The sequence below is a fragment of the Talpa occidentalis genome, unplaced genomic scaffold (assembly GCF_014898055.3).
Source record: "Talpa occidentalis isolate TD23 unplaced genomic scaffold, MPIMG_talOcc4v2.1 talOcc4.7, whole genome shotgun sequence".
Classification (NCBI taxonomy): domain Eukaryota; kingdom Metazoa; phylum Chordata; class Mammalia; order Eulipotyphla; family Talpidae; genus Talpa; species Talpa occidentalis.
The window spans coordinates 93,987,022-94,010,599 of record NW_023605083.1 but is presented as its reverse complement, the minus strand read 5'-3'; the positions used below and the strand labels follow the sequence as shown (position 1 = coordinate 94,010,599).

Genomic DNA, 23,578 nt, shown 5'->3' with positions numbered 1-23,578 from the left:
ATGTCAAATGCTGCTTCTATTCATAGGCAGCAAAAAGCTCGTTTCCTTGTGTGAGGAGGGAGCCACCTTGAATCAAAACGCTTCACAAATTCCTTAGTTACTTGCCAGTTAGCACTCTCTTTGAAGAGTGACATTTGTTTTTTTATGGAATTTATTTTTAAATACTCCCTGGACAATGTCTAGGTTTTATGAAAGAGGAAAGTGAGGTCCCTGGAGCTGCACTCACCTCTGTGGCCCCTTCACCAACCTGAGGCTTGGATAATGGGAGGTTCTGTGCCCTCCACTCAGACCATACTCAATAAATATGAGCCCAGTAGATTTTCCCGGCATTTGGGGCCTTGGGTGGAGCACCCCCTGGAGGCTGGCTCTGGGAGTCCACCTCAGCTGGCAGCACAAGAAGGTCTGGAGCCTGGCCCAGGCGGCAGCTGGGCTCACCTGGGCGTTTGCCTTGCAGTGGACACCATGAGTAGCGACGGTGAAATGGAAGTGTTTGGCATAGCCGCTCCCTTCCTCCGGAAATCAGAAAAAGAGAGGATCGAGGCTCAGAATCAGCCCTTTGATGCCAAAACCTACTGCTTCGTGGTTGACTCAAAGGAAGAATATGTCAAGGGGAAAATTAAAAGTTCCCAGGATGGGAAGGTCACGGTGGAAACCGAGGACAACAGGGTAAGCCTCCCCCCCCCCCCCCCCCCCGCTGCAGGTGGCTGGCTTTAGTCTGCTCCTCCTGGTTGCTGCGACTAAGCATCCCCTCACCCCTGACATTTCCCCATGGGCCCTGGTCCCAGACCGACTCACACAGCACCACTGTTATCCTTCCCAGGTGTTCTCAGAGAAAGCAGAGCAAACCGTTACCTTGGGCTGAGAGGTGGGAGAAGAATCTTACTGAGACTGATCAATGCAATTGTCATTGAGGTGTTTTGATGAATGTTCATGAGCTTGAGGTCAGAGGGGAACTGCTCTGTGCACCCCCAGGATGTGGAGTTGGCAACTGATAGTGAAATGACTGCTTAGTATGCGCTCCTCTGGGCACCTAGCTCTCTCCCTGATTCTCCTAGTAATTGCCATTTAACTGAGGCAGGGAGGAAGGCTTGTAAGGGCCCACCACCTCCAGGCAAAGTGGCAGCTTGCCCGGTGTGAAGGCCATGAGCCCTGCAGCCCACTGCACTTGGGCCAGGTCACTGAGGGAGTGTACGAACAAGGGCTGGAAAAGAAAACTCCAGGGAGAAGAGTAAAGGAAATGATGTGATTGGGTTGGAGGGTGGGGGTGGTGGGGGTGGTGGTGAAGGAGAAAGGCACTGAAACACTCCTCAGGGCTACCAAGTGTTGAAACTCCCCAAGGGTGGCTCTTTGTATATTTCAGACAAAGGAGGTAAAAAATGAGCTTACAAAGAAGCGGGGGTGGCGAAAGGGAGGCTGGACATAATGAATGATGTAGAGAGGCCAAGATCCTTCACAAGAAGGGCAGGTTACATGCGGGCAGCTTAAGTGAATCTGTCTCTGCCTCTGTGGCCCTTGTGTCCCGTCATAGAGAGGAAGGCCCTTCGGCTGCTGGGTCCAGCTCGCGTACCTGAGCCAAAGAGCCCCTGCTGGCTCCCCTCTGTGCATCCCCAGGTCCATCCACAGAGATCCTCTCATTTCTATCCTCCTTCCCTCACCTCAGGCCATGGAGAGGGATAAAGCAAAAGCCCTGAATAATCACCTCGCATCACCCCCACAGCCTTTGTCTTCCCTCCCTGTCATGTGGCCTTATCTCTAGTGCTGCCATTTAGCTCAGAGGTCTCTTCAGGATGAGATGTCTCTGCAGCGAGCAAAGTGCAGACTTGAGGTGAGCCTTGCACCTCTCCCCTTCCAGACTCTCGTGGTCAAGCCAGAGGATGTGTATGCGATGAACCCCCCCAAGTTCGACCGGATAGAGGACATGGCCATGCTGACGCACCTGAATGAGCCGGCCGTGCTGTACAACCTCAAGGACCGCTACACCTCATGGATGATCTACGTGAGTGCATCTCTGAGGGGTTTCCCGGGACATTGTGGGGAGGGGGGAGGGGCGAGGTTGGAGGTGGAGAGGCTCCTGTGGATGACGGGATTTTGAAAGATTAGTGTTCATGAAGTTGTTGAACAAAAGAGAGGGGGAAAAAAAAACAAGAAAAGGAGAAGAGAAAAGGCAGATGAGGAAAAACTGTGTGATGAATAGGGGCAGGAGGAAGGGGGCAGAAGGGAGACTGAGCGGGATAGCAGTAAAGATGGGGTGAAGGGGTTGGGGTGTATCATCAACCCCTCTAGCTGTGGGGGGTCTAACTGCTGCCCTCTCTGAGTCTCAGCTGCCTCATCTATAAAGGGAAATCATATTTCCCCTCCTTTACAAGATTATTGTGAAGTGAAATAATGATAAAGGTAAAGATTTTACAGACACACACACACACACACACACACACATACATTGTGTTTTACTCTCCCACAGACCTACTCGGGCCTCTTCTGTGTCACCGTCAACCCCTACAAGTGGCTGCCGGTGTACAACCCCGAGGTGGTGGCCGCCTACAGAGGCAAGAAACGCCAGGAGGCCCCGCCCCACATCTTCTCCATCTCCGACAACGCCTATCAGTTCATGCTGACTGGTAGGTTTCCAAAAACGAAGCCTGGAGCTGGGGAGTGGGCACGCAACAGGGCTTTGCAGGCCCAGTGGCCCAGGTCTGCCCCATCCAGCAGAGGGGGTGTGACAAGAGCTGTGCCTTGTAGGCCGTGGTGAGGAGTTTGGATTTCATAGAGTATTGATTAAACCATATGAAACTGACATTTCTGTGAACTTAAAAGAAAGATTGACAATTTCATATAGTTTAACCTCATATACAAGCCACAGGCTGGCTGTAAGCAGGGCCTTTGCCTTTGTGAGACTCGTTCTCAAGAAAGAGGCTCTTCTCACTCCCATCGAGGACTAATAAAAGAGGAGGAAGTGCAAGTGAACACTGACTGCATGAGCATGGGGAAGTGGGAAGCTCTGTTTGCGTTGCCACTGACTCCACATTATTTTTTCCTTTGGCAGATCGTGAAAACCAGTCCATCCTGATCACGTAAGTATCCGAGGTATAGGATAGTTTTGTAGCCGTGGTTCTATGTTCTCCCTGCAGAAGGTAAGGGGCCGCTTGCTCTATTCTGTCCATTAGAAAGTGTTTAGAGCACAGTGTATGATGAAAAGATAAATTGGGCATGGGAGGAGGTATGAGTAAGGCCGTAGAAACTGCATTCCCCTCACTTGAGCCAACTCAGTCGCGGGCCTCACCATTGGTCTCTCATGCTGATTTGGTCGGTGTGTGTCTGATGGAACTTAGAGTAAGTTCAAGCTTCTTGTGAATCTCGGGGAGACTGCTTATTTTAACAGGACTCATTTCTCTCTCTTTTGATCACTCCAAACAGTGGAGAATCTGGGGCAGGGAAGACTGTGAACACCAAGCGTGTCATCCAGTACTTTGCAACAATTGCAGCTACTGGAGACCTCGCCAAGAAGAAGGACTCCAAAATGAAGGTATTTTTTGGAGAGAAAGTCTTGGTTTTCTTCCATTCCTAACCTTTGTCTTAACGAGGGGGCAATGATTGGTGACAACTCCCCCCTCTTCACCATTGACACAAAGGGGAGCAGGCCAAGAATCTAAATGCTGAAGGGCAGCCAGTCATCTCAGACACCAGTGTGTGCTTGATCTTACAGGACCAGATCCTGTGATTTCCTAGAACAGAAGGTTCTAAATCTTAACTAAGGTCAGTTTGGGAGCAGTTCAGAGAGCTTGTTCTCTTATGGCAGAATTATATAAAGCCGCCTGAGGGAACTGTAGTGTCTACTTTGAAATGACAACATCACAGCAGTGTGAAATGAATGCAGACACCTTAACTAACTGGAGAATCAAGGAATTGAACATTAAAGGAATTTTAAGGCAAGAGACCCAACCATAGCCAAAGTGTAACAAAATGGCAAACATTTTTTGAGTGATACTTGGCCGATTCTCACGTTGGAAAGTTGGGGTGGGATGGATGGACCACCCCAGAGACTTCCAGTGCGTCTAGGTAGCTGAGTGACAGTGCTGGACAGCTTTTCTCACTGTGCCCACCTTGATCCCTTACACTAGGGGACCCTGGAAGATCAAATCATCAGTGCCAACCCCCTACTCGAGGCCTTCGGCAATGCCAAGACCGTGAGGAACGACAACTCCTCCCGCTTTGTGAGTCTGAGTTTAATTAAGGGGACTTTCTCCAAGGCCTACAGGACAGACACGTTTCTGTCCTCACGGAGGTTACAGACCAGCGGGGCTAGACAGTGAATGACCAGAACACATCACAGAGATGAGTTGGTTAATGACATGTGAGGGTCAGTAAGCAGGGACTTTGACAGAGCAACTGGGGACATGGTGTCCTTTAGGTGGGGCTGCCAGGGGAAGCCTGGTGCAGGGGTGGGCCTGTGGCCCTGACACCTGCAGGAGGAGCAGAAACAAAAGAAAAAAGCAAATGCACTCTCCCTGAGGCAGGGAGGGGCCTAGTGTGGGCAAGGAACCTGAAGAGGATCTGAGTGACCCCAGTGAGGTGGGTAAGGAGGTGAGTCCTTGAGACAAGGCAGAGAGGCCTGGTCTTGGAGGAGCCTGGAGGAAATGCGAGGGCGTGTAGATTGGGTCAGGAAGCCACTGATGGATTCTAGAAGTGGGGAAGTGATGTGGTTTGATTTCTAGCTTGGAAAAAATCACTCTATTACTTTGTCAACTGGGAGTGGGGCCATTAGGAGGCAGTGTGGAACAAAGTGGTAGAGTAAAAAGAGGCACATCAAACTGGAAAGAGACGGGAGGAGGGCATATTTAATTTCAAGCCACAAGGGGATGAAGCTCCCAGTCCCTTTGTGCAGGAGACTAGTGGGTGCACAGTGACACGAAGACACTAGCCTTGTCCCCTCCTCCCCCCACACAGGGCAAGTTTATCCGAATCCATTTTGGTACCACGGGGAAGCTGGCCTCTGCAGATATTGAAACTTGTAAGTAAATGACCAGGGTCACTTGATGTCTCCAGGTGACAGGGAGCGGTTTGGAAAACAGTCAGTCCTGTGTTTGTGTTCATAGATCTGCTGGAGAAATCAAGAGTGACTTTCCAGCTGAAGGCTGAGAGAAGTTACCACATTTTCTACCAGATCCTTTCCAACAAGAAGCCAGAGCTCATAGGTGAGGAAGTAGCCGGAGGGGTTGGTCTTAAAGGTATTGGGGTTCTTAGATGACTGGATCAAACAGATCTGTGCTTTTACATAGATGGCTAGACTGCCACCGAAGGCATTTTCTTTTAAAAATGGGAGTGACTATTTTGACAGTGATGTGCCAGTTTGAAGGAACCAAATCCAAAGGAGCGCAAGAGTGAAGTACTGCTGAATTCAGTGCGGGTTTATAACACCCTTCCCGACAAGCAGCATTCAACTGTCCTTTCGCGCCCCCTTGTGTTCCAACACCGCAACCAGCCTCTGACCAAACCTTGCTAGGCAGGTGCAAAACCACAGGAAAGGCCTGTGGGTATTTTCCCTGCCCTTTGTTCTGCATCCAACAGAGACCTCCCTGCACGCCGTGGTCTTCTTTCCTCTCTTGTGTTTGCTCAGCCTTCTGGCCTCAGGCCTGGAAATAGGCTGCAACTTTTCAACAGGCTTTGGAAACGACAATGGTTATACAAACCGAAATTGTGCTTCCTGCAGAGTGGGCTCCCGTCCTGACCCACTCTCAGCCAGTCTTCCTATTAACTTTTGTCAAGCTACATTGAGATGCACCATTTACATGCAAAGCAAGAGAATTTAAATATTCTCTCTGGGGCTCTTAATCTACGTGGCAATGCAAGCTGCAGTCTCCCCTCAACTTCATATTCAGTCACAGCCTGAGTGTGGCCAGACTGTGTAAAAAAGATTTGTAATTCTAAATTCAATTTGGAAAGTAAACCCAGAATACAGGGGGCTCAGGTCACTTGGGGATGCCTTCTTTGAATCCATGCAATCTCCTATAACTATTGGTGCTTTCAGAGCTGCTGCTTATCACAACCAACCCTTACGACTACCCATTCATCAGCCAGGGTGAAATCCTGGTGGCCAGCATTGATGATGCTGAGGAGCTGTTGGCTACAGATGTAAGTAAAACCGAGAGAAAGAGGTAAGGTGGTTCTCTTCCATCCCTGGGGTCCTCTGGCTGATGAGCTGTCTTTCGATGTAGAGTGCCATTGACATCCTGGGCTTCACTCCAGAGGAGAAATCCGGACTCTATAAACTGACAGGGGCCGTGATGCACTATGGGAACATGAAGTTCAAGCAGAAGCAGAGGGAAGAGCAGGCAGAGCCAGATGGCACTGAAGGTACAAAATCCCTGCAACAGACCAGAAGCCAGAGCTGGGTGATTGGCTATTCAACTGAAACTACTTGCTGCCTCCTTTAAAGTGATTAATCCTCCCAACTGGAGGGGTGAACCTATAGGCAGTGATGACCTTTTTGCTGAAATGCTAGAACAATCCATTTCAGCTACAATGAGAATGATCCAGTTTTCTGGAACCCAGCCAGGCTTTTTCATAAAATCTGTCATATGCCCTGAGTGACTTAGCTTCCATAGGCTACCTATGACCCGTTTGGAGACATGGAATAGAAAACACACCAGGGTGAATTTAGCCAGGCCTTGAAAAATCTGCATGACTTTCAAAGCATCCTTCTACTCTGCCAAGCATCAGGGGTCACCCTTGTCACTGCCTTTCTTTTCTTGCCAGTGGCTGACAAGACAGCTTATCTGATGGGCCTGAACAATTCAGACCTCCTGAAAGCTTTGTGCTTCCCCAGAGTGAAAGTTGGGAATGAGTATGTCACCAAAGGTCAAACGGTGGATCAGGTAAGCAGCTGGGAAGGGGCACAGGTACTCCACTGCCATTGCCTTCATACCCACTCACTGATCGTTCTCCTAACAGGTTCACCATGCTGTCAATGCCCTTTCAAAATCAGTGTATGAAAAATTGTTCCTGTGGATGGTCACTCGCATCAACCAGCAACTGGATACGAAGCTACCAAGACAACATTTCATTGGTGTTTTGGACATTGCGGGCTTTGAGATCTTTGAGGTTTGCATTACTTATATTCATGTTGTCATATGGCTTTGTATGTTTTCACAATCCTGTAGAGTATCTGTCAAGGTGGTCAACATATCACACTATCGGATCTTCTAGGAAAACCAGGATGGACCAGGTAGAAGAGAAATACCATATTGAGAGGGTTTCTATTATTTCAGGAGGAGGGAAGATGTGTGTCAAGTGGAATTACATGAGTGAAAAGGAAAAAAAGCAGGGGAGCACCCCACATGTTGAGACTTACTGATACTAAACCAGTTATGCCACATATACATAAATATCTTACTGGTTCTGGGTTAGAAACAAATAGCCATTTATGAAATAATTTATTATCCACTACATACAAGGGTGAATAAAACATGAGCGTATAGTCTAGAGAGGAAAGCGAGACGCACATAAAACACCCCAAAGAATGACTACAAAATAAGGGGCTACTGTGGTTGGTTTGCAGAAGAGCCCCAGACCATGAGAACACAGCAGAGGGAGAAACACCTTCTAGATGGGAGTTTGGAGAAGACTCCAAGGAGGAGGTGTGATTTGAGCAAGGCCACATCTCAAAGCACAAATGTGTTGACGAGGGCCTGAGGCAATGAGGAAGAAGGATGGGGTGGGGTGGGGTCGGGGAGTGGGGGTGCTTTGGTTTTTGAAGGAAGCCTAATAATCTACATGACCATTTTATCTTGGTGCTAGTATAACAGCCTGGAGCAGCTGTGCATCAACTTCACCAACGAGAAACTGCAACAGTTTTTCAACCACCACATGTTCGTGCTGGAGCAGGAGGAGTACAAAAAGGAAGGCATTGAGTGGACGTTCATTGACTTCGGGATGGACCTGGCTGCCTGCATTGAGCTCATTGAGAAGGTATCCTATACCATCCATCTGTAAGTTCTCACATACTCCATGCTCATCTCTGCAGCTCATATTTTCCCCATATGCATGTTGCTTTCCCTCTCTAGCCTATGGGCATCTTCTCCATCCTGGAAGAGGAGTGCATGTTCCCCAAGGCCTCAGACACCTCCTTCAAGAACAAGCTGTATGACCAGCACCTGGGCAAGTCCAACAATTTCCAGAAGCCCAAGCCTGCCAAAGGCAAGGCCGAGGCCCACTTCTCGCTGGTGCACTACGCCGGCACCGTGGACTACAACATTGCAGGCTGGCTTGACAAGAACAAGGACCCCCTGAATGAGACCGTGGTGGGGCTGTACCAGAAGTCTTCCAACAGGCTCCTGGCACACCTCTATGCCACCTTTGCTACGACGGATGGTAACAGACTCTACAGAGTGCCCTGAATTTAAGCTTTCCCCTCACCCTTTTAATTCACAGGCCTGAAAAAAATTCTTGATAGAACCACACATGCCACCTTTTATTTCTTTCAGCTGACAGTGGAAAGAAGAAAGTTGCTAAGAAGAAGGGTTCTTCCTTCCAAACTGTCTCTGCCCTTTTCAGGGTAAGAAAAACACAAGTGTATTTGCCCGAGTTGGTTTAAGTTATTGCAAAAGGAGCCATGTAAAAATTCTAAACTTGGTTTATTCAAGAAGAGTAAAGTGGGTCTTCCCTGCTGGCGTAGGGGTTAAAGTCACAAAGTTATCAGGCTATTTATTAAGCTATCGCCAGCCACTGTGGCATGAGTTTGATCCCCAGCCAGGGAGCTAACCTTCATGGCGCAGGAGACCTCTCCTGTCTCATCCGCTGCTCCCCTCAGCAGTGTATTTCAGTAGATCTGCCTGTTCTGCTCCCCACTCTGTCTCTGGTGAATCCTCTCACCTGCCACACCTCTGGCTTACACCCCGGTTCTTATATGCATAAATAAAAAAAAAATAAATCTTTTTTAAAAAAGAAGAGTAAAGTGATCTTTATCTGGTTATTTCACTTAGTGAGGTTGAGTAGCAGTATGATAATATATAAATGAAGTCTAACAAATATGGGATGTGAATTTACTTATCATTTTGGAATAAAACTGTCTGGATTGGTTGACTTGGAAGGTGAGTTCTACGTGCAAATTTCCCCACCTGACTGGACAAAGGAAATAGCACCTAATGTTCTCAGTGGAGTTGGATACATTTCCTGAGTTGATTTCAGAGGGTATTTTGTACTTGTTTAGTCTGTGCCTTACTGTGAAGCAAAATAACTGATTAAGTCAGTTATTTGCTTATACCTCAAACCACAGGATTATTAAAAGAAAGTTAAATCTTTTCATTATTCTTTATAATTCATGATAAATTTAAGATATGTCTTAGTTTCCATGACAGTGCATCCCTTATCTTTTTCCTTAGGAAAACCTGAACAAGCTGATGTCAAATTTAAGAACTACCCACCCTCACTTTGTGCGCTGTATAATTCCCAACGAGACCAAAACGCCAGGTAAGACACCTGCAGGCTCTCTAGGTGGTGCTCTGTTTTCAAGAAATTCTATGTGAAGCTGATATTTCTTGTTTGTGTTCTCAGGGGCCATGGAACACAGCCTCGTCCTCCACCAGCTGCGGTGCAATGGTGTGCTGGAGGGCATCCGTATCTGCAGGAAGGGCTTCCCCAATCGGATTCTTTATGGGGACTTTAAACAAAGGTGTGTACCAAAAATGTTCTACCAGCTTACCCTTTAACAACATGAGGGTTAGGGGTGTCAATCCCCTGCCCCCATAGTCAAAAATCCACAGAAAAATTTTGACTCCCTAAAAACTTCACAAATAGCCTGTTGTTCAAAGCAAAACCAGACAATTATAAACCAGAGACATCCTGCAGGGGAGGAGGAGGGAGAGGGATCAGAGGGAGGGAGGGAGGAGCACAGGGGACCGAGGTGATGGTGCACGGGTGCCTTGGTGAAGGAAACTCTATGGGGACTACACCTGAGGGGATGGGGGGAAGCAAATATTGTTTAAAAATGAACAATGATGTAAAAAATTTAAAAAATTAATTAATTAAAAAAAACAACCTGTTGTTTACCGGAAGGCTTACTGATAACCTATGGAATTGATTAATGCATATTTTGTATGTTATGTGTATTATATACTATATTCTTACAATAAAGTAAACTAGAGAAAAGAAAATGCTGTTAAGAAAATGATAAGGATGAAAAAACACATTTGTAGTAATGTACTGTGCTAATGGACACCATAAGTTTTATCACATGTTTACAAGAAAATTCATGTATAAGTGGGCCCAAGCAGTTCAAACCCATCTTGTGCAAGGGTCAACTGGATGTGCTTCTTGATGAGATGGATACATGCTGGAATTTGAGAGGGACAGGTACTGATATGAAAGGACCCATTTCAACAGTGCAGTTATAGACTTCCATGTAAAATGAATAACATACCACTTTCCCAAGATATATATATATTTCTTCCACATTTTCTTAGTAGCTTATTTGATATGCAATGGCAGAAAAAGAGCTAAAGGCCTAGATAGGAAACTAGCAGTGTGACCTTGGGCAAGTTTATGTCCTTCTCTAGACTTTGACCTTCTTGCCTATAGGAAGAAAGGCATGAACTAGATGGTCTCCAGGGTTTATGCTTTGCTAAGTCCCTTCTGTGTTTACAATGGCAGATACCGAGTGCTGAATGCCAGTGCCATCCCTGAGGGACAGTTCATCGACAGCAAGAAAGCCTGTGAAAAGCTGTTGGCATCCATCGATATTGACCACACTCAGTACAAATTTGGACACACCAAGGTAATGCATTAATTCCGACAGATGCTGGCTGTTCACCCTTTCAGGCTTCTCCAGAAAACCAACTCATCTTATCCTTCTCCCCTCTAAGGTGTTCTTCAAAGCTGGCTTGCTGGGAACTCTGGAAGAGATGCGGGATGACCGCCTGGCCAAACTGATCACCCGGACACAAGCTGTATGCAGAGGGTTTCTCATGCGTGTGGAGTTCCAGAAGATGGTGCAGCGAAGGTCTGGCAGGGTCTTTGTTCAAATACGAGCTCTTTGGGGGAAGTGGGGAGTCTGTCTTAGAAATAACCAGTATTTCATTTACAGGGAATCCATCTTCTGCATTCAGTACAACATACGCTCATTCATGAACGTGAAGCACTGGCCCTGGATGAAGCTGTATTTCAAGATCAAGCCCCTCCTCAAGAGTGCAGAGACTGAGAAGGAGATGGCCACCATGAAGGAAGAGTTTCAGAAAACCAAAGATGAACTCGCCAAGTCAGAGGCAAAAAGGAAGGAGCTAGAGGAAAAATTGGTGACTCTTGTACAAGAGAAGAATGACCTACAGCTCCAAGTACAAGCTGTATGTATTAGGAATTATTTATTTTTTAAATTTCCTTTTATATTTGATGACTTAGGAAAACTGGATTTGGGTGGAATTTCTACTTTTTGGTTGGATGCTTCATAAGGGACTTCATATATAATAAAATACTGGCATGCCACAAACCTTGCCTTATTAAAAGAAATTATCATTCTTTTTTTAAAGGAAAGTGAAAACTTGTTGGATGCTGAGGAAAGGTGTGATCAACTGATTAAAGCCAAATTCCAGCTGGAAGCCAAAATCAAAGAGGTGACAGAGAGAGCTGAGGATGAGGAAGAGATCAATGCTGAGCTGACCGCCAAGAAGAGGAAACTGGAGGATGAATGTTCAGAACTGAAGAAAGACATTGATGACCTTGAGCTGACACTGGCCAAGGTGGAAAAGGAGAAGCATGCCACTGAGAACAAGGTATCCTCTTTGTAGGCCTTTCCAGTGTGATGTAGTTCTTGTAAATCAAACTTTATTTCTTCTTATAATCATTTGTGGTGTTTTCTTAGGTTAAAAACCTTACTGAAGAACTTGCTGGGTTAGATGAAACCATTGCAAAGTTAACCCGGGAGAAGAAGGCCCTCCAGGAGGCCCACCAGCAGACCTTGGATGATCTCCAAGCTGAAGAGGACAAAGTCAATTCTTTGAGCAAAATCAAGAGCAAGCTGGAACAGCAAGTTGATGATGTAAGTAAATAACGCTAACTAGGAGTCTCAGACTTCAGGGTTGGAAGAGCACCCCAAGATTCCTCTGGAGCAAAGAATTTGTTCTCAAAACCAAATGGTCACTTTTTTAGCTGGAAAGCTCCCTAGAGCAAGAAAAGAAACTCCGTGTAGACCTGGAAAGGAACAAAAGGAAGCTTGAGGGAGACTTGAAACTAGCCCAAGAGTCCATATTAGACCTGGAGAATGACAAACAGCAGCTGGATGAAAGGCTCAAGAAGTAAGCCCTAAAACCTCTGAGTTCAATTTTATAAGTTACTGGGTCTTCACACAGTCTGCATTCCCTTTACAGGAAGGACTTTGAATATAGTCAACTGCAAAGCAAAGTGGAAGATGAGCAGACTTTGGGCCTCCAGTTTCAGAAGAAGATCAAAGAACTCCAGGTAGGAGATGTTTGGGATTTTTCTCTGCCCTGGGAATCACTCACAGTGCTATCCGTTGTCATTTGGAGCCAAGTGGGCAAGACCATTGGTTTCCTTTCTGTTAGGTTGATACAGCAGAGATGAATAATTTATCCATAATTTAAAATAAATACATGATTGAAGTATTCTGGGTCAACATTTAGTTAACTGGGCAATATTTTCAGGGGACAATCATAATTGTTACTGAGAAATGGAGTCTCTACCTGAAATGCATAGATCAGATTAGGCCATCAGGTTTCTAAGGGAAGTCAGCTTTATTGTGAATTGATTGGCAAGGAGGTAGGAGAGAAATTCAAATCTACCCTCCCAATTAAAAGGGAAGTGACATGATATAGGTTTTAGGGACTGGGGTTGAGAGCCGAGGAGTTATATTATATTGCCTGAGAAGTAGGTTAAGAGCAAAGAAATGTGAACTTGGCTCAAGGTCATTGACTAGTCACAGGGCACTTCATACATGAAGTATGAAGAAACTTCAGACACTGGAGCTCTGAATTTCTGCTAGCAGTCTCCGCCTCTGGGTAGCCCCAGCCTCACCCACCTCCTCGGAATTCTCAGTCTCCAGCCTGCCCTGGAGTTCAGTTCAAGGTGGTTTGACCTGCTTGCTCAGGTTTATGTCAGATAGACTGCATCTGTACACACAAGCCTCAAAGAGAAGTCAGAAAAGATTTATTTCTCTCTCTTGTCCTTTAGGATCTGAAACCAATTGAACCAGGTAGTCTGTTACAAAACACAACACAACAAAACCAAAACAGACAACTAGAAACCAGAGACATCCTGCAGGGGAGGAGGCGGGAGAGGGGTGAGGGGGAGGGAGGGAGGAGCACAGGGGACTGAGGTGATGGTGCACGGGTGCACTGGTGGAGGAAACTATGGGGACTACACCCGAGGGGGTGGAGGCAAGCAAACATTGTTTAAAAATGAACAATGATGTAAAAATATATAAAATATATAAAATAATTTTTATATAAAATATAAAAAATATATAAAATATATAAAAGAAAAAAAATCAGCAGCCTTCTCACTGCCCCCAGAGAAGCCCAGGAACTGGCTTGTCCGATGGGGTGGGGCGCAGCCTGTGGGCACCGAGTCGCCCCGGGGCTGACTGCCGGGTGGTCGCTGCCCTCTGCAGGCTCGAATTGAGGAATTGGAGGAGGAGATAGAGGCGGAGCGCGCCACCCGCGCCAAGACCGAGAAGCAGCGCAGCGACTATGCCCGCGAACTGGAGGAGCTGAGCGAGCGGCTGGAGGAGGCGGGCGGCGTCACCTCCACCCAGATAGAGCTGAACAAGAAGCGCGAGGCCGAGTTCCTGAAGCTGCGCAGGGACCTGGAGGAGGCCACGCTGCAGCACGAGGCCACGGTGGCGGCGCTGCGCAAGAAGCACGCGGACAGCGCGGCCGAGCTCGGGGAGCAGATCGACAACCTGCAGAGGGTCAAGCAGAAGCTGGAGAAGGAGAAGAGCGAGTTCAAGCTGGAGATCGACGACCTCGCCAGCAACGTGGAGAGTGTGTCGAAATCCAAGGTGCTCAGCGGGGTGGGCGCGCGCTTTCCACACGAGGGATGCGTGTGGTCGGTCAAGTCTGAAGACTGACCTCATTCTCGCCCCCTTTTCAATGCTTTAGGCAAATCTGGAGAAAATATGCCGAACGCTGGAGGATCAGTTAAGTGAGGCCAGGGGGAGGAACGAGGAGATTCAGAGGAGCATGAGCGAGCTGGCGGCGCAGAAGTCCCGGCTGCAGAGTGAGGCTGGTGAGCGAGGGGCCTGGAGGGGACACGCCTCACACACCCTAAAAGGGGGCAACTGGACAAAGCTAAGGGGTAGTGCTCGTTTGGGGAAACTCATTCCAGGAAAACCTATTTTCTGGAGAGCAGTAGGCATACCCCACAGAAAGGTCTATTCAGTGTGTCCTGAAGGGAGGAAAAGCAAGGGAGAGAGCAGGCCAGAAGGAGAGTGACCCCAAATATCACCAGGTTCAAACTCTTTCAAAATGAATATGGACTTGCAACAAAATGCATGTAAAAAAAGCAGAAATCAGTCTAGAAACCAAGTTCCAGGGCCTTTCTACTTCTTGCTTCACACAAATGCAGATTATCAGCAATCGAGTGTTTTAGACAGTGAGTAAAGCAGCATGGCCAATTTGTATAATAAAAACACAGGGGAACCATACTTGGGTCTTCTGTCTGGAATATATGGCTCCATGTACCACTGGTCTCCCAGTCTATTCTCATAAGTGAATCCTTTGCAAGACAATGATGAAAAGAACTTTAGTTGCCCTTCAACTTAAGAAACTTACCTCTGGAGTCACAAGTTTTTCCACCTGACTTCTTTTTTCTTTTACATCCATGTAAACATATAAACCTGAGCATAGGATAGTCACCCAAGAGTTTAATTGCAAATTATTGGAGATAGGAAGGCCTAAGGAAAGTTGTATTAATTACAAATTAACAGTTGCAAACACCAGCCACTGGAAGCTTCAATGGAAGTCTTTAGGTACTTTTGATAATGTTTAGATTTGTAATTGTTTTCAGCAGGTTTTATTGCAAAAGTGACTGTAGAGTTTTAGGGGTTTACAATAGTATCTTATCAGGTTGTATTCTCAGTTTCCCTTTCACGGTCACATCTCTTTGTCCCTAAGAAAGGACCAGAACTTATTGTCTACTGTCTCCCCAGAGAAACACACAGTAGGAACTTGGCGAATGAATGGCTAAAGTGAAAATATTTCCTTTCGGACACAGGGGAACTGAACCGCCAAGTGGAAGAAAAGGAAAGCATAGTATCCCAACTCTCCAGGAGCAAGCAAGCATTCACCCAACAGATAGAAGAGCTGAAGAGGCAGTTAGAGGAAGAGAGCAAGGTACGTCATCTGGTTTTTCAAACACCACCTGCAGGGGACAAAGGGAACTTTATGCACTAGGTGACAGTGATGACAGCAGCGACATACTTGGTTGTCATGCATGTGACACAAAATTGTTAAGTCACTGGGAACTCTTCTCTTTCTTGACTTCCTCAGGCCAAGAACGCCCTGGCCCACGCCCTGCAGTCCTCGCGCCACGACTGTGACCTGCTCAGGGAACAGTATGAGGAGGAGCAGGAAGGCAAAGCTGAGCTGCAGAGGGCACTGTCCAAGGCCAACAGCGAGGTCGCCCAGTGGAGGACCAAGTATGAGACGGATGCCATCCAGCGCACCGAGGAGCTGGAGGAGGCCAAGTATGCAACTCGATCTGCCTTTAGAACTAGAACTCTTTAAAGTCACTCACTTTAGAACTACTTGGGGATTACTTTGTTTTGTTACTAGATGTCTTCTCATCTCCTTCATCTTTTAAGACAGTGCTGTGTCGTTAGGGGGACCTGAGTTAGCACATTTCATTAAGACAAGCAACTTTGATCAGTGAGAGATAAGGCAGATTATTGATCACTGATGTTTAGCAGACAGGAAATTCTCTTGGGCCCATGAAAGCAAGTGGGTGCTTGAATCACACAGATTAGTGATTCTAACTTGATGAATAGTGATGTTTAAGAAGACTGAAATTTAAATAGCATTTGCTTCTCTTTCATGTTCTTGAAGGAAAAAACTTGCTCAGCGCCTTCAAGATTCAGAGGAACAGGTTGAGGCAGTGAATGCTAAGTGTGCTTCCTTGGAGAAGACCAAGCAGAGGCTGCAAGGAGAGGTCGAGGATCTGATGGTTGATGTTGAAAGAGCCAACTCCCTGGCCGCTGCTCTGGACAAGAAGCAGAGGAACTTTGACAAGGTGTGGGGTCAGCTCCATGCAGGCAGAAGCCACCATGTAGGGGATATGTAACAGTCATGGAAGGGGAAGCATGGGACCCAGCCCCACCTTTGTTCCCACTGGCAGTGTGACCTTGGGAAGTCCCTGGACATCATCAGGCCGCAGCTTCCCCTTCTGTAAAATGAAATGGGGGTGGGATGGGGGTGGAGGTCCCTTTCAAACAGTGTCAGTGGGGACAAACCCATTTCTATAATGTTCAGCCCTAAACATTTTCCTTCCCCTCCATCACTGGTCTGTCTGGGAGGCTGTCTGTTCTCATTGAGAGGCCTTCTGGAAGTCCCCTTTCCAGATGGCAGATAAGGTCGACTTGCGCCAAAGTTCTAATGAAATATGTAGAAGTGCAATTGTGTCCAGTTAATTCCTTCTCAAAGGATCCATGTGCTTTTTGGAGATGGCAGTTGTTTCTAGTCAACGATTGGTCTTGAGTAAATATTTGGAAAGACAAATAATCAGGAACACAGAGCTGGGCAAGAGATACTGCCAACTGCAGCCCCAGCTATAGAGGACTTTCCTGGATGGTTTAAGTATTTAGATGTTTGGAGGAGAAGAGCTAGCCAACAGATTCCTCCATCCTGCCCCAGGTGCTGGCCGAATGGAAAACCAAGTGTGAGGAGAGCCAGGCGGAGTTGGAGGCATCTCTGAAGGAGTCCCGCTCCTTGAGCACTGAGCTCTTCAAACTGAAAAACGCCTATGAAGAAGCTTTGGATCAACTTGAAACAGTGAAACGAGAAAATAAGAACTTAGAACGTAAGCAGTTTGAAACAGGCTGTGCTCTCCCTTCATGTGCTTGCCAGAGTGTACACTGGGATGGGCATGACTTTGGTGATTTTTGAGTCTCTCTCTAGATAATATCTTATCTCTAGACAAACTCCAGTATGTTCAAGATGGCATGGCCATAGACAATATCTTATCTCTAGAAAACACCATCCTCAGAATTATGATAGAGTATTCCACTGGTTCTTACCAGGCCTGGAAACCTGCACAGGGCTGTTCAGATGCAATCAAAATTATTTCTTTGCAGAGGAGATAGCAGATCTTACAGAGCAAATTGCTGAAAATGGTAAAACCATCCATGAACTGGAGAAATCAAGGAAGCAGATGGAGCTGGAAAAGGCAGATGTCCAGCTGGCTCTGGAGGAAGCAGAGGTGAGTCGGAAGCAGGGACACAGTGGAGGGAGGAGGTGCAGTAACGGTGGCAATATGGTCCAGGAGCTAGCTGACCTCACCCTTCATTGTTACCTCAGGAAATTCTGTGGTCTAACGTCTACCCCTTTGCTGTCAAATAGCACAAAGTAAGACCTGTGAATTAATTTGAATTTTTTTTGAGAAATCGTTATATTAAAATAGGTCCAAAAATGAGATTCCACAAACTCTTAGATGAGTTTAAAATATCTCTAAGACACTTTATGCCCTTAAGAAATATGATGATTTAAGTGCTACTATTGTTTGATCATATAAAAGAATGGCAATGAAACATACTTCTCCACTGACCATAAATTAGGGATTTATTTTTTATTGCAGTAACATTGCTTTACAACGATGATCTGAACATATGGGCACCTGCCTTCAGGTGTCTGTTACCACACCATGCCCACCATGCAGGCACCAAAGGTCCTCCACCATAATCCAGTGTGTCTCCTCCCACTTTGCTCTCCCCTCCTGCCCTCCTTCTCTGGTATCCTCAGTTCTACAGCCAGATTTCTAGAGTTTGTTATTGGTTTGGATTCGGAAGATGTGGTAGATATACAGAATGGAATAGTACTCCGCTATAAGAAAAGATGAACTCTTGCCATTTGCAGCAATGTACACGGAACTGGAGGGGATGATGCTTAGTGAAATAAGCCAGAAGGAGAAAGACAAATACTGGATGGTGTCACTTATATGTGGACTATAAAGAAACAAAGCAAAAGGCCAAGTTATTTTTTTTTTTTAAGATAGCTTTGAATATAGTAGAGTAAGAGTTATACAGATATTCCACTGAAGCTTATTACTCTCCAGGAATAGTGCCTGGAATGACTTCTGCTTGGTTTTGTTCTTTAAAGGCTGCCCTTGAGCATGAAGAAGCCAAGATCCTCCGAATCCAGCTCGAACTGACACAAGTGAAATCAGAAATCGACAGAAAGATTGCCGAGAAAGACGAAGAGATAGAGCAGCTGAAGAGGAACTACCAGAGAACTGTGGAGACGATGCAGAGCGCCCTGGACGCGGAGGTGCGGAGCAGAAACGAAGCCATCAGGATCAAGAAGAAGATGGAGGGGGATCTGAACGAAATTGAGATCCAACTGAGCCACGCCAACCGCCAGGCTGCAGAGACCCTCAAGCACCTCAGGAGTGTCCAGGGACAGCTGAAGGTGAGAGCGCTCCCCTGGTGGGAAACCCCCGTCCTGTCCTTCAACACCCAAAGACTAGGTCCATGGTGAGGCACCTCCACTTCAGCTAGTCCTTTTCTCCATCGTCCGGCTAGGACACCCAGCTGCACCTGGACGACGCTCTCCGGGGCCAGGAAGACCTGAAGGAGCAGCTGGCCATCGTGGAGCGCAGAGCCAACCTGCTGCAGGCCGAGGTGGAGGAGCTGCGGGCCTCGCTGGAGCAGACAGAGCGGGCCCGGAAACTGGCAGAACAGGAGCTCCTGGACTCCAATGAGAGGGTGCAGCTGCTGCACACGCAGGTGAGGGCAGGAGGGCGAGGGGACAGATCCTGGCGTCCGGCCGCCGCCACACTTGGGTTAACACCTGCCCCTCCCACCCTAGAACACCAGCCTCATCCACACCAAGAAGAAGCTGGAGACAGACCTCACGCAGCTGCAGAGCGAGGTTGAGGATGCCAGCAGGGACGCCAGGAACGCAGAAGAGAAGGCAAAGAAGGCCATCACGGATGTAAGCCTTTTCCTTTCTGCTCCCAAGGGGTGCCACTTTCATGGAAGTCCCTGGCCTTCCCCAACTTAGGCAGGTTAGGGCCTCCCCTGGGGCACACTTGGTGTGCATTCTGCTCCAAACTGCTCCCCATCGCCCCAGGAACTCAGAGTGCGCCCTCTTGCTTATTTAAGAGGTGGGCATGAGAAATAATGGAGTGTACAGTTAAACAGACCGGGAGAGGGCCTCCCCCGGTGGCGCAGCGGTTGAGCGCTGGGCTGCGAGGCTGCCCGCGGCCTCTGCAGCGCCGGTTCGTTCCCCGGCCGCCAGCGAGGGTCCCACAAAAAAAAAAAAAAAGGCAGGGAGAGATTATATGCTGTTTCTTACGTCTACGGAGAGTTGTTATGCCGGAGGCCCCGCCCGCCCTGCCGGCTCAGGCCCACGGCGCCCTCTGCTGCTCGACGGAGAACATTACATTGTGACTATTTCGCTCCCCGGAACCGTCACACACCCCAGTTCTCTACAGGTCTTCCTTTAATCTCACTATCCCCAAACCTGTGATGCTAGTTTCAACTCAATTTCTCTAAATCCCAGGTTCCTTGAAAACATACATTGGTGATAATGGAAAAAAAAATATCCTTAGGATAGGGGAAGGCTCCCAGGAGGCCAGTTTAAGAAAGGAAAGAAACCATTTCCCATGCAGTCCTTGAAGGTTTCATTTCTTAGGTGATCTTACACACCGGCCATTTTTACTTTAGCATAGCTCTGGTCCTCTTGGGGCCCAGGATGTGATGGCTTCAAGGTACTTGAGCTGCTTCTGCATCTAGAGGGTGTGATTTGCATTTCAGGCAGCCATAATGGCCGAGGAGCTGAAGAAGGAGCAGGACACCAGCGCCCACCTGGAGCGCATGAAGAAGAACCTGGAGCAGACGGTGAAGGACCTGCAGCTCCGTCTGGATGAGGCTGAGCAGCTGGCCCTGAAGGGCGGGAAGAAGCAGATCCAGAAACTGGAGACGCGGGTACTCGGAAAAAGCACTCCAGCCTCAGCACAGCTTTCTGGTCTCTACACCCCCAGACTAATTTCCCAATTGTTTCCCAGATCCGAGAGCTGGAGTTTGAACTTGAAGGGGAGCAGAAGAAGAATACTGAGTCTGTTAAGGGCCTGAGGAAGTATGAACGGCGGGTCAAGGAGTTAACTTACCAGGTGCATGTTAAGAAAACCTTATAGGCATTTTCTCTGTCAAGTGCAAACACCACTCTGGATTTCCTCTCCAGAAATCAGGGAGCTACACTTTAGCCCCAGAAAACTGGTCAGACCTTGTGCCCCCATCTCTAGTTCCATTCTCATGTTCTCATTTTTAGAGTGAAGAGGACAGGAAGAATGTGCTGAGATTACAAGATCTAGTGGATAAACTTCAAGTGAAAGTCAAGTCTTACAAGAGGCAGGCTGAGGAGGCAGTAAGTCAGACACGTTTGAGATTTTACAGAAGCAGCCTGATCTTTTCTCCCTGTGAGCTCTAAGAGAGGTGCATGTTGGTCTATCTGCCTGGGCTCTTTGGTTTTAGGATGAACAAGCCAACGCTCATCTCACCAAATTCCGAAAAGCTCAGCATGAGCTCGAGGAGGCTGAAGAACGTGCTGATATTGCTGAATCTCAAGTCAATAAGCTCCGGGCAAAGACCCGAGACTTCACCTCCAGCAGGGTAAGTGACCCCACTGGTTAGAGGGGGAGCAGCAGGTGTGGCTTAGAGCTGCACCCCCAGGAAGACCTGGGAAAAACACACAATGATGTAGATATTTTTGGGCTGGAGAGAACCTTAGAGAATCCTCAGTTTTATTTTATTTTTTAAAGATTTATTTATTTTTATACAAGAACGGGGTAAAGGCCAGATGCGGGGGAGGGTGAGAGGATTCACTGGAGACAAAGCAGGGAACAGAACCAGGCAGACTGACGAAATACACTGCTGAGGGGAGCAGCAGGCAAGACAGGAGAGATCTGCTGCTCCATGGGGGATTCTCGCCGGCCGACCGATGGGGATCGAACCTGCGCTGCAGAGGCTGCGGACAGCTTCACAGTGCGGCGCTCAACCACCTGCGCCACCAGGGAGGCCTGAGAATCCTCAGTTTTATAACTGACAGTCTCTGGCGCAGGAAGGAAGGGATTTGCTCAAGTCACTTAGCTGAAAAGAGCTTTGCTGGAGCCCAGGTCTGTAAGTCTCAAACACCTTCCTGAAAAGGAATGAGTATTTTTCCAGTGAGATCTTCTGGCGCCCTCTGCTGGCACTAGTCTTCAGTCACTGTACAGTAGGTAGAATACCTGTAGGAATTTCCAGCCTTTGGGGTCTCTTTGAGAGCCAGTTTCACAGGCTATCAGGTGATTTCTTCCATGTATGCAGTCATGTGTTCTCCTGAGGTCCAAAAATATCCCAGGTTCTATTGAAATACACATGCAAACAACCCCTTGGTGCCTGCAGGGAGAGGGAGCCAGAATAAACGAGTCTCTGGCACCTGACATAACTAAAAATGCCTACTCTCTCTCCAGATGGTGGTCCATGAGAGTGAAGAGTGAACTACCCAGTTCTGCAACAGGACAGAAAATATGCAAAATGTATATTTTCATGATCATTAGATTTCATTTTCATGTGACTGCTATTCACCTGCAATAAACTTTGCCTTGTTTTCAATTTGGGGTGCTGTTTCATTATATTTATCTTCTCTGCTCCTCATGGAAGTGTTTCACTGGTGATCTTTATGCCTAATGCTGAAATCTTGGTAGCAGATGGCTTGATAAATTCATTGGTGTGTGTATGTGGGGACAGGGACAGATTGCTTTTTAGTTTGAACTTTAGATCAGAAAGAAAAAATACTCCTAAGCTAATCACGGTTTGACAGGGAGGCCACCCAGAAGACTTGTCCCTCAAAATGATATGAGGGAAACACAGAGAATCGCCTGGGGAGAACCCTGTTTCAAGTTGAATGGGGTTGTTAGGCAAGAGACAGAGTCCCCTTCTCCACATTCTGGAATGACCTCTGAAATCCAGTGAATGCTTGCTGGGCAGAGATTTACTGTGCTGTGCTAAGTAATAAGAAGACACAGGTGAATAAAGCAGTTTCTGGCCCCTCTGAATGCTTATTCTAAATCTACCACTGAGTAGACTGGCCCAGTCTGCTATTATTTCAAAGCTGCACAACAGAAAATCTCCCCCTTCATCCAAGTAAAAACCTATCTTTACCCTAAGAGGAAAAGTATGGTAGGAAGTCAGAACTGGAAATAGCATCTTCTAGCCTGAAAGCATTTGGGTTTCATCACGTTTAAACTTACCAAAAATAGTTGCCAAGTTCCCCTCTTTATCAGTTTTAGAAGATTAGGAAATGACACAATTTGACTCAGTGGGCATTAAAGACCAGGGGAGCTCACTTCATACTCAATGCATGTCAGATTTGACCAATTGCTGATGTCAGATAATTTTGTCTCAAAGACAATAACTCTCTGACTTGCTTCCCACATTTCCTGGCAACACTGTGACTAAAAAGTAACATGTGTGTTTGTGGTTGGGAGGAAACCATCAGTGGAAGCAAGTCTGATCCACCATTTTGCTATGAATTATGAACGCCTAATGCATTATGACTACGAATATCCAAATATACAGACAAGCAGATGTGACTTGCCTCCCCCTGGAAGTACACCCCACCGCCAAGGGAGGATTTCCACCCAACAGTCTAACGCTTAGATCTGATCAAACTTCTGAACATGACCACCAACTTCTGGGAAATGCAGAGATCCAGATACAACCAATATACTCCAATATGTGGGGAACTCAGCAGAACACACTATCCAGATTTTTTCAATAAATAACTTACAAAGAAAAAGAGGGTAAATGAAATGGAAGGGGGAACAAGAGAGTAAAAGAGACATAACAGAACTACCCACCAACTGCTCTGTATGGATCCTGTCAGGACACACACACACACTCCAAATGGTAAAATTTGAATCTTGACTCAATATTTTGATGGTAATATGGAATTTGTATTCACTATCTAGGTACACCATGACTGTATTTTCTAAAACAGCACCTATCATTAGAAAGTACATGTGAAAATACTTATTGATAAGAAAGGATGAGAGAAAATGAGAGAAAGAAAGGCAGGGAGACACTATCTTTGAAATGAACTTGTTTTATAGAATTGCAGACTTAAAGAATTGGTAAGCAGTGAAGTTGTAGGGCATGGCTTACCTGCAAAGTGCAATATTTCACACAAGGTAAGGATTTGGCTTCTGGAAATGTTCCGTGACAATTAACTCTGATTTTGTGAAGAATATTAAGTGGATAAAATTCATTTCGTAAGAGTTGATTTTATGACCAACTTTTCTTGTATTTATTTATTGCATGAAGCAAAGGCTGTCCATGCCTATAGAAAATGTAAGTCCTGCTACTGAGTGAGGAAAACTAAAGCAC

General features: G+C 46.8%; 1 protein-coding gene and 1 long non-coding RNA gene across 2 annotated transcripts in view; one reads left to right on the top strand and one right to left on the bottom strand.

Annotated features, from left to right (window-relative positions):
- Positions 1-462: 462 nt before the first annotated feature.
- On the top strand, positions 463-21,707 carry LOC119232160 (myosin-3). Its single transcript, XM_037494080.1, has 39 exons — positions 463-666; positions 1,853-1,996; positions 2,462-2,618; positions 3,044-3,071; positions 3,415-3,523; positions 4,119-4,211; positions 4,945-5,008; positions 5,094-5,192; positions 6,026-6,129; positions 6,213-6,351; positions 6,754-6,872; positions 6,949-7,098; positions 7,795-7,965; positions 8,061-8,367; positions 8,481-8,551; positions 9,378-9,465; positions 9,550-9,667; positions 10,645-10,768; positions 10,857-10,993; positions 11,078-11,333; positions 11,517-11,759; positions 11,849-12,025; positions 12,136-12,281; positions 12,354-12,444; positions 13,613-14,002; positions 14,103-14,229; positions 15,217-15,335; positions 15,492-15,688; positions 16,047-16,230; positions 16,851-17,016; positions 17,291-17,415; positions 18,312-18,620; positions 18,734-18,937; positions 19,020-19,145; positions 19,970-20,140; positions 20,221-20,325; positions 20,484-20,579; positions 20,687-20,824; positions 21,664-21,707. Exons 1-39 carry the CDS (start codon positions 463-465, stop codon positions 21,688-21,690), a joined length of 5,823 nt encoding a protein of 1,940 aa, XP_037349977.1. The 3' UTR covers positions 21,691-21,707.
- The window catches only part of LOC129144902 (uncharacterized), a 216,036-nt gene continuing 197,981 nt past the window's right edge, over positions 5,524-23,578 (bottom strand). The window contains exon 4 of the long non-coding RNA XR_008549707.1: positions 5,524-6,362. This is a non-coding gene — a long non-coding RNA (uncharacterized LOC129144902). The remainder of the gene's footprint in view (positions 6,363-23,578) is intronic.